The 10,666-nt window shown below is 33.8% G+C and overlaps 2 protein-coding genes across 4 annotated transcripts; one reads left to right on the top strand and one right to left on the bottom strand.

Annotated features, from left to right (window-relative positions):
• The first annotated feature begins 3,218 nt into the window (after positions 1 to 3,218).
• LOC115970745 (protein LITTLE ZIPPER 2-like) lies at positions 3,219 to 3,942 on the top strand. Its single transcript, XM_031090352.1, has 2 exons — positions 3,219 to 3,385; positions 3,522 to 3,942. The coding sequence occupies exons 1-2, from the start codon at positions 3,279 to 3,281 to the stop codon at positions 3,751 to 3,753; spliced, it is 339 nt and encodes a 112-aa protein (XP_030946212.1). The 5' UTR covers positions 3,219 to 3,278; the 3' UTR covers positions 3,754 to 3,942.
• Positions 3,943 to 5,026: 1,084 nt separating this feature from the next.
• On the bottom strand, positions 5,027 to 8,194 carry LOC115969883 (ycf49-like protein). Of its 3 annotated transcripts, none has more exons than XR_004087089.1 (5): positions 7,775 to 8,194; positions 7,124 to 7,202; positions 6,460 to 6,528; positions 5,499 to 5,656; positions 5,027 to 5,377 (listed from the first exon to the last, which is right to left on the bottom strand). XR_004087089.1 is itself a non-coding variant. In XM_031089518.1 (4 exons), exons 1-4 carry the CDS (start codon positions 8,107 to 8,109, stop codon positions 5,549 to 5,551), a joined length of 591 nt encoding a protein of 196 aa, XP_030945378.1. In that variant the 5' UTR covers positions 8,110 to 8,193; the 3' UTR covers positions 5,027 to 5,548. The 3 variants fall into 3 exon arrangements, 1 of the variants encoding a protein (XP_030945378.1); XR_004087088.1 differs by having other exon boundaries at positions 5,495 to 5,656; XM_031089518.1 differs by having other exon boundaries at positions 5,027 to 5,656; positions 7,775 to 8,193.
• Positions 8,195 to 10,666: the final 2,472 nt, after the last annotated feature.

Consider the following 10,666-nt stretch of genomic DNA (forward strand, 5'->3'; position numbering starts at 1 on the left):
GGCCGTAATGATTGATGCATGTTAACTATGTCAAATGGTTTGTATTTTTGGACAGACCAATTCAGGACACTCGAAGAGGGAGGAGAAGAACTAGAAAGAATTTCATTTCTATGTTGACTAGTGCACCTATACCTCATCCCTCATTTTTAGTAGTAGCAGCAGTAGTAAAAGAAGATATAAGTGAAGGTTTGAGTGGCTCTAGTCCTCTTGAAATGGCTCATTCTTCAACATTCAAAACAAAATCATTAGGTTTCGAGTGCATATGCACTTCCATAGTCATATATTCGTCCATTCATATATATGCCATATATTCGTGTCATTACACTCACACATACTTGCATATGTGTCAAACTTTGTTCGAGTCTTGATATCTTTTTTATTATTCAAATACTCCGTCTTTGGTGGTATAACATGAGCATGTAATTTCTTTCCTTATGAGTTCAAAGTTTTCCTCTCAATTGGATTGGAGGAATCTCTTCCAACTCATTATGTACTTGTTGATAAGACCGTCTACATGTATTAAATTCCATGATTTATGAAACCATCTAACTAAGTCACATGAATATTAAACAATACTTGTTAATAATCATGTGACTAAAAGTACATATAAATACTTTATTTATTTATTTATAGGACACAAATATTTATTTGATTGGCCATATAGAAACATTACATAATACTAAGCCATACAAGAGAAACCTTTAAAAGGTTATATTATTCTCCAAGAATAAAATGGACAAAATATTTATGTTTTGTTACTATCAAAACAATTTCTGCACCAAATAAATGCTAGATTAGTGGATCATGATCTAATTGTTGCGAAGCAGTAGTACTTGTATACAGAGGTAACTATTGAATTTGTCAACCATGAATAAGCAGTTTCTGCAACAAATCATGGATTAGGGGATCCTGGAACGTGCACTTAATAGCACATGAAATAGGGGTAACGCTACTGATATTTTGAATTCATTAATCATGTATAAGAAATACAAAAAGTCACAGGGATTTGAGGCTATAAGCAAATTAATAAAAATCTTTTGTCTAAGTTTTTATATTCCACTTTACACTCCATCAATTATAGTATATCATGTGTCTGATTCCCCCTACCCCCAATTTTAACTTTGGTTATTTTTGTAAGAAAAAATAAAAAAACATGTGACAGGTTGCGTGGAGTATAAAATGGAATATAAAGAGTAGAGCAATTGATTTTTATTCTACACCTCCTCATATGTGGATGTGGGTTACACTTTCCCTCAATGAGTGACACCCTGTACCTGAAATTTTCAACTTTATATGGCAGTAGAAATAGAATGAAGAAAAAAAATATGAACTCAAGACCATAAACAATACATATATGGTAGAATGAAGAAAGAGTTTAAACTCAAGACCTTCTAGTCTAATACAAAATAGACTACCACTTGTCTTAAACCTTAATCAAGCTAATGGAACATGGTGAATTTGTTCACTTTAATCAATATTTTAACAGTGACGAACTGAAGATTCCTAAAGGGAAGTATGTGATTTCTAGAGAAACATGATTTAACATCTAATCGGTGGAAATTGAATGAGATAAGTCTAGTATTTCACACATTACCTTTGACAATTTTCCCATCCCTTTGAAAAATAAGAAAATTAAGAAAAAGCTCATTAGCTCAGAACTAGGATCATCATGAAGATCTAGATGCATACAAAGTCACACATTCACATTCACATCACCATCATCATCATGATCGTTCATCTCTTCTCAAACTTGGAGATAATTAAAGAGGATGATGGGGTTTCCAGGTCCTCAATATAGCATTTGACTCTTATATATTTGTGTTCAAACTAAGTATAATGAGAGAAATAAAAGGTGCAACAAGGGTAGGGTGGGATTTGGAGATGCCCCCCCCCCCCCCTGCTAATGGTCCACCAAGACACACAAAGCTTATAAATCCATTAGAGAGAGAGAGAGAGAGAATGGACAATCTACTACAGAGTTGCAATTCTCACACTTCTATGGGCCCCTAAGCTAAGGTGATGCCACTGAGCAATTTGTGAAAGCCTTATCCATTACCATTTATGCCAACCTTAACAAGGGTGTCATTCCAATGCATCATCACAATGCTAGATGACATGCTTGAATTTGAGATAGCATAAAACGAATAATGACATGGTGGGGGTAATTATGTGCCACATTGCAGAACTGAAAGTTACAATGCCCAGTGAATATAGCAGTACATGTAGACCGTACCAAGCAAATCATAATTTCAACGTGACAGACAATAAAGCAGCTTGAGGTTTAAACAATGCCAACTTACCAAGAAAGGGTTTTGTAATTGATAACTTGAGAAAACTTCTTATCATAGTAGTGAGTGAATTCGTATTGTCTGTGCAAATCAAGTGGAAAAATAACAAATTATAGTTAATATTTGAATGTGAAATAGACATATTCAGCCAAAAAAAAAAAGTGACAGAGAATTAAGGTAATTAGTGTTTGGCCTGCTTGGTATTTTGTGAGTTATACCTAAAAGGTTGTTCATTTACCGGCGTGTTGGAAGGGATAGAAGGAGAGACATACTAGTGGCAAAATTTGCAAGATATTTCTATTTGTGTATCATGTGATGGATAATATTTTTACAGAGAAAGAAACATGAGTACTTTAGGAGTGTGAATTGCCCGTGCTAAAATCAAAGTAGTTGATTTTACACACTGATTGGACATTGACTCCCAAGTTGTTTTTCCTATCCAAATTTGTAGGAGTTCTTCAAATTTTTACTATAGAGATTAGATTTAAAAAAAAAAAAACAAAAAAACAAAAAAATCTTTATTAGTATTTCTCTTGTATACTTCCTCTATACTCTATTTGCGTACTCTTATAGCTGTTTTTCCTATTAATGAATTACTTGTTGAAAAAATGTCTTCATTCATGTAAATGTAGCAACTTGTTTGAAATGATGAGAGCAATCGAAATTTCAACAAAAACTCAAATCCTCTGGGTTATATGGACATTTAGTCACCCCTTACAATGCCAACATCCTTCCATCTCAAGGGCTTTTTCTTCCTCATCGTTTGATAACGGGTTCTGACCTCTACAATCACAAGTCCACCTGCCATCATTACCAGAAGAGAAATCTCTCTCTCTCTCTCTCATTAACATGCCAACCACAAAAAATAAAATAAAACTAACAATGCAAACCCATCAATATTTATAGGAGCTCGCAACTCACGTTTCTATCAATTTCCACTCATACACCTCAAACTTCATAATTTTCTACTCCAACAAAATTTAAACCAAAATGTGTACCGGCAACACTGAGAAGAAGATTCCATCTGGTCTAGTCCGTTCTTTTGAAAGAAAGCAAAGATCAAAGCGATCTGGAGTTGAAGTTCACAGGCATACCAGGTGTGTTTCATAGCATAGAATAGAACCCCAGTATCTCTTATGAAACAATTAATCTTTCTCTTTTCAATGTTTTGATGTCTCCCTTCCATTATGATTGTCCATATTTTACATGAACCTAATGTGTGAACTCTTACAGAAGATGTGAAGAAGAGGAGGAGAAGGATTTGGAACTAAAGAACCTGAAGCTATATTTGGAGAACAAAAGTATAATTGAAGAGAATGAAAAGCTGAGGAGAAAGGCTTGTCTTCTTCACCAAGAGAACTTAGCCTTAATGAATGAGTTTCAGAAGAAATTCCCCCATTGGGAACGTTCCTCCTCCACCCTTATTTCTTCTTCACAAACACTGATATCACACGAAAACAAGTGATACACACACTCTCTCTCTCTCTTTTTGTGTTACCCTTTAGTTGTTTTCGAATTATGTTATTTCCTTATCGGAGAATAAGGATTAATAAATTGCTAGGGATAATTGTTGTTATAAATTCATGATCAAAGATGAAAACCTGTACTTTCTGTGTTATGTTAATGGGTTGCTATAAACAGAATATTGACACAAGTGGTGCGCTCTGATGAATGTCTCTATTTAGACCAAAAAAGGATTTAATATATCCTTTCAAGGCAAAAGTCAGTAGTGTTAAATAATATATTGTTAAAAAAAATTAAAATTAAAAAATTGATATTTTTGTTTTGGGAAATTTGGATTATACATTATTTGATTTCCCGTAGTTTTTTAGCCATCGATGTATGGTAAATGAGGAGCATCAAGCATTTTCCCATGCCTGGTCAATACTCAGGGAGCGATGCTTGGTTGAACCTTGAATGCTTTGTTATGTCACCTATGCGGACTTTAGGCCTTTTGGAGAAGATGATATTAATTGGCCCTTGGCTGCTTATAGGGTTGTAAGAACAAACCAAACAATCAAACCTTTTGAAAAGCTACTAGAAATTAAGCAACATGAGTAAAGAGGGTTGAATTTTTTGTGCAATAGAAAGCTACCTACAATGCTGTGGAAGAGTTCATAATTCTGTACGCATTGGAGTAGGTTTCAATTGATGCCATTCAAAGAACAGACAAAACAAAAACCGAGAAGTGTTTATTAAGTAAATTATTACAGCTAGGATTTTCTTTGAACAAGGAAGGTTCACATGTTACGGGACATTAACGAGGCTTCCCTTCTTCTTCTTCTTCTTCCCCCGTTTTTTTTTTTTTTGGATGGCATTTTCCATTATTAACAAAGGAAGATCAACGTTTAAATTCTATATCTGTTATTTAGAAGAGAAATATTGCTAATGAAAGTCCACATGGTTTTAGTTATAATCCGGAGTTCTTTTCTCACCACTGTCCTTGAATATTCCCATGTCAAGAGCCCTTGATTGCAATTTTTAAATAGTTCATGTCATAATAAATAATAAAAAAAAGTATCTTTTGAGATGGCTGACACCTCTCTCTCACAGCATGTGTGCATCCCGCATGCTGTGAGAACTACATCACAGAGTTCACATTCCTGTAAGTACCAAGGAAATTTCATGCCAATTTAGGCTGATCAGATGCTTTACTTATCAAAACCCCGCTCCCTCCCAAAAAAAGATGCAATACTTATCAGTCAAAGCAGCAATTATCGACATGACAATCATAAAAGTAAACCAGCTTACCCAAAAAACATATATAGTAAAATTTTGAAAGTCTACAGATGCGGCGATTCTATAATGATTAGTTTAGACTTTGAAAAAAAAATTTGTATACATATACATGTTAATCCAACTAGAGAGGCTTAGGTCAATCCACTTGGTTGACAAAACTCACCAGGCACAATAGGGAGAACTTACATGATCATAGATTCAGCTCCAAAAAATTAGAGATTGGCTGAAAATATGCTGGCCCCGTGAGACTCATTCCAACTTTGGAAAAACCTCTTATATCCATAATTTTATTTAAGTCAATCTGATCTCATCATGAATGTGGAAGCTTCCAGCATTTCGTGTCCAGTTTCCTGACACACATGCAACACATCCAGAAGAAGACTACTATTACTAGTTCTATAGATTGGTCCTTTTCTCTTAGCACATCTATTTACCAGATAAATGCCCTTGAAGAAGAGTAATATTACCAACCCGGAAGGCAGAACACAGTGAGAGATTTATTATGTGCAGGTAGAGAGACATCAGAGACTCTTGGAGCTTTTCTCTGATGATTTGTATATGCGGTAGGCAGCGATACACATCGTGGCATTACCTATTACTGTTAGTGCTGCCTGAAGAGCCACTAATACCTGCAAATCAAGGAGAACACCTGAGTCATTCTACAAATTCTATCTCATCTCATTCACATCATATTCGAAAAAAATATGGAGGCACGAATTTTGGAATTAATATATTGGTCCAAGACATCAGGAGTTTGTGATTATAGTCATTGAATGCTTAAATAAAAATATTGCCTGGCATAATGAACTTATTTGACTAAATAGTCAGAGTAACCAAAATGAGAATGGCTCAAGCAGATGCAAAAAACACTAAAAGGAATTTCATTCCTATTTGTGGCATGCATGCCCCATGTGTTAATTCAAAGAGGAAGCATCTTCTGAGTGAGCTTGCAAAATACACAAACACACCAAACTCAAACCCATGTGTAAATTATTTAGGTAGGCTTGGTTATAGCATAATTACAAGTGTGGCCATTAAACGAAGTTGGTTATTTCAAAATTACTTTAAGTAGGGTTATCTTCACTTCAGGTACAAGTTGTAAATACCTTGCTGGTGCAACAACTTGTGCCAGAACATGTATACTCGCAATCTATGTAAGTCACGGCAAGTTAGGAATCGGTGATGTAGAAGAGGGAGTGAAATAAACCCACAGAGTGAATCAACATCTATTCTTAAGCTCACAATATATATCCACAAAAGTTTCACATATTTTTCTATCAGGCTGATGTATGTCTAAGAGTTCAATTCCTTTTTATCAATCATCAGAAACTAATTATTGCATAACACTAATTCAACAGTAATAATATGTTCCTCAGTTTCAATTATATCCTTTTGTACCTAATAATTGTCAAATTACGTGACCCTTTCTTACCTCAAGAGACTCAGAATTATAAAAGAAATGCCAAGTGCATGCACAAAATGCTCCACCAAGAAGGGGTACCTGAATCAATCAATTGTCAATCGTATAACTAATGAATCTATAAAAGAAACAAGTGTGAGTTAAAATTTGGAAAAAGAAGAAAACATGCTTGATGATAATAAAACACAAAGCATGTTTCATAGGGATAAAGGAGTCACACAGATCAAATCCCTACATTTGATTAGTTATGCTAAAATTGGGCCAATTTGGATGTCCCCTGAGTAAAATCATCCCAACTGTGATATGCATATGAATTGGAATCCATCTGCTTTGTTCCTCACAGAAACTATTCTAAGTTTAATTCTACTCATGTTTAGATTAAGACATTGTTGAGTTGAGCTGAGTACCATATCTTCAGCAACAGCAAAAATAACAACAAAATACTCAATGTTATATCCTTCATGACACTAAAATATTAGCATGGCCTTTCATTAAACGCCATCAATATATGTTTGGAATATAAACTGATTGAAAAAATCACATCATAGATATTATCATCACAATGCCAAACTTCATCAAAGACAAATTGTTCATACAACAAATACAAAATCGCTTAATGTCTATGATAATCTAAGTAACTACTAAGAATTTGCAAGAATTGGAAGAAAAAACTCACCATACCCCAGGAGAGTCCTTTCCAAGACTCATACCCAGATTGCTCCCCATATTGCCACACCAAAGCCATTGCTGTAATCCTTTAAACAAACAAAAAAAGTCTACCATCAGTGAATCTCATCCAAATAAAACACAATTTTCCCAACAACAACAACCAACCCTTTGTCCCAAAATTTTGGGGTCAACTAGAAGTCCTCAACAGACTAATAAGGGTCAGCCACATGTATTATTTTCTTCCATTCTATTTATATCATATCTAAAGTCACATTTAATATACTGTATTTTCTTTTTCTTAGCAAGAAAACTTGAAGTAACTTAAAGATAGCTCTTGAATTCAATATCTTAAAATATCAGAATTTTCATATCAAAATTCCCTCCTACAAAAGCCTAAATAGAACTACTTCAGTATCTTAAAATATCAAAATTTTCATTACAAAGATCTCAAACAAAAGCCTAATAGAACTATTTGACTCAGTTAACTCACATTTAATTCATCTTTAGGAATGAGACCACAAAAAACACAAACCTCAATACATTGACATGGACTTTCTTTTTCTTTTCGATCATTTTCTGACCAACCAAGTTCTTAGAAATCAAAATTAAGACAAAATCTACGAAATTGAAAGCATCAACACCCAATAATAAAGAGTACCATTCAACCACACTGGACACGTGTATAGCCCAGGTGGGCAAGGACAGAGCATTGGTGGGCTCACTGAGTTGCAGAGAAGTAGAACCCAGCAGCAGCAAGGACGGTAACTCCGCAGCTGAGGTGGGTCCCACCAGGGTCAAGGTCAAACCAGCTCCTAACAGAGCAGCAGCCATGGTGGTCTTCGGGTTCTGGATGGTACCGTGATTGATGGAATTCCGGGTGCGGGTCTGAACTTGGGTTTGGGTCTTTGAATGTGGGGTAGAAGAAGAAACTTGTCTTGTGGGTCTGTGAGGAAAGCTGAGTTTTGGAGGGTAGAATAAGGTGGTGATAGCCATAACTGAGTTTTGAGGATTTATCAGTGACAGTCGCAGACCGTGGTAGTTGGGTCTGTAACTGTAACTGTAATTGTAATACCCGGTTCCAAAAAAAATAATAAATAAATAAATAAAAGGAGATTTATTTTAGGGGTAATTTAGTAATTTCTGATATTGAAGTTAGCAATATTTATACCCTAATTGTATCATGTAAACCCTAGCCACCCTATGGATTTTGCTTTTTACGCCTAAAGATTTTCTAAGAGGAGTTGCCATCTACCCTCCCCCACCCGCCCCCCCCCACCCTCTCTCTCATCTTTTGTCCTATCTAAGAAGCCAACCAGTATATGTCCAATTAAGCAAAATTTCACCACTAAAGCATCTTTGCCTTGCTGTCTCTGTGGTGTTGGATGGCATTGAGATTTGAGGTCCAAGGATCTAAGTGACAAACTTGTTTGGAGTAAATTCTTTATTTAGTTTGCTAAAAGGTTTACATTGGATTGGTCTTGGGAAATTGCAATGATTTTTTTAATAGGCTTTGGATTGAGGTAAATAACCTTATCCTAATTGATTTTATTTTGCGTAATTTTAATTACTGAAAATTGTTTATAGTTGTTACAATTTTATTTCTATTGTATTACTGATTTCAAGTAAAGAATTATCACAAATATATCTGATTACTAAATATATGATGTATTTTATTTAATTGTTTTTTTAGCTATACTGATTCAAAATAAATAATATAGAATTTCCACAAATATATATATGAGCATTGAATATAAGATTTATTTTAACTAATTGTTTTTTTTAGCTATATTGATTTAAAGTAAAGAACATAGAAATATCACAAATATATTTGAATATTGAATATATGATTATATATATATATATATATATATGTATGTATGTATTTGAATAAGAAATATGTTTGTTAGAAATTATGATGTTATATATATATGATTATGGACAATCTGACTATGAATTGATTTTGATACCCAGCCAATGGGAGTTGTTCATTGGTATTCTGATGCCCAGTCACGGGGAGATAATGTGACCATAGTCATAAGATTGTTAAGAATATGAATTACGTTTGAATATTTGAACTATTTTGAGTCCTTAAAACTACATATGTGATTTTGAAAATGTTTGAGTATTTGAACTATTTTGAGTCACTTAAACTGCTTATGTATTTTTGGAACCTATTGTAAGTTATAACTTTTGATATATGGAAAAGTGACTACTTTCTATACCATCTATGCTATATTTGTAAGATTAAAGTATGTGATCTATTTGCAACTTATTATTTTAAGACTATGAAACTTCTTTAGTTATTTTTGAAAACCCATAGTATATTATAACTTTTGAAAACTCACATTACATCTTATTACTTTACAGATCTATTGCTTGATAGAACTTATTAGGATTTTGGTTACTTATTGAGTTGTCAACTCACCCCCTTTTTCCCATCCAGTTTCAGATTGTGAAGAATATATAGCGAGTCTTGGGAGTTTTGATGATGTGTTGTGAGCAGGAAAAGAAACTTAGTGATTTTGGGATTGGATGGTCTTCTAATTGTTTTATATTTATTGGCCAATTAGCATTGTGTACATGAGGTTTGGATTTTGTTCCTATTAAACTATTGGAGATCTATTTCATAAAGAAATTGTTGAGGTATTTTGGATTTATTTGATTTAATTTTTGAGGTTAAATTTTTAGTTGCTAAGAAGGCCTTGCACACTTGAAGGGTGTTTACTATATAAGCGTGCAGCGGTTGTCATGTGCCTATCTTTATAGTTGGGTTTGGGGCGTGACAATTATAATGGTATCAGAGCTTAGGTTATGATCTTGTAGGCTTTATGCTAGGTTTTTATTTAGAATGAAATCTGCGCCCTAGGCATTACAATTCTAGTTATTGTTTATGAGGGTTATTAGGTCATAGATAGTGTTCTTTTGATGACTTGATGAGAAGTGTAAATGAGGTTCCATCATATGATGATTTGTTAGGTCATATTTGAAGGATTTGATATTTATGTATATGTAGTTATGCATACGTGACTTATAAATACAAAAGGGAGGATTTTAATTGATATACTACTATGATCTTATACTAGTATTAAGTGGGTGTATTTTATTCTTGAAAATTTTGTAATTGATTAGATTGGTTATTAAAACTTCTTCTTCTTATTATTAAAAGGAGAAGAGAGTGAGAAAAGAATAAGCAAAGGAAATCTTCCTGTTATTTTGTGACTGATCTTTTGAAAACTCATTTGATAGTTTTGCCTAATATAGTCGACCTACCTAAGGTTAGTTTGATCTGTAGGAGATTCTCAAAGGTTTAATTATTGAATGATAGTTTACTATATGCCCTATTCAGAATTTGGAGTGCTTGATCATTATTAGGGAACTAACTATTGCAGAACTTTATTTAGGGGTTAAGGTTTGATGTTAGAGCTATGATTCCTTGATTTTAGTTTATATGGAGTAAGGAAATTAACGGAAAGTTCGTAGTGTGAAGGAAAAATTAATTTGTGGTTATTGTAGTTCACATTATATTATATGTTGTTATATAAATTCTAAG

The sequence above is a fragment of the Quercus lobata genome, chromosome 12, assembly GCF_001633185.2.
Source record: "Quercus lobata isolate SW786 chromosome 12, ValleyOak3.0 Primary Assembly, whole genome shotgun sequence".
Classification (NCBI taxonomy): Eukaryota; Viridiplantae; Streptophyta; class Magnoliopsida; order Fagales; family Fagaceae; genus Quercus; species Quercus lobata.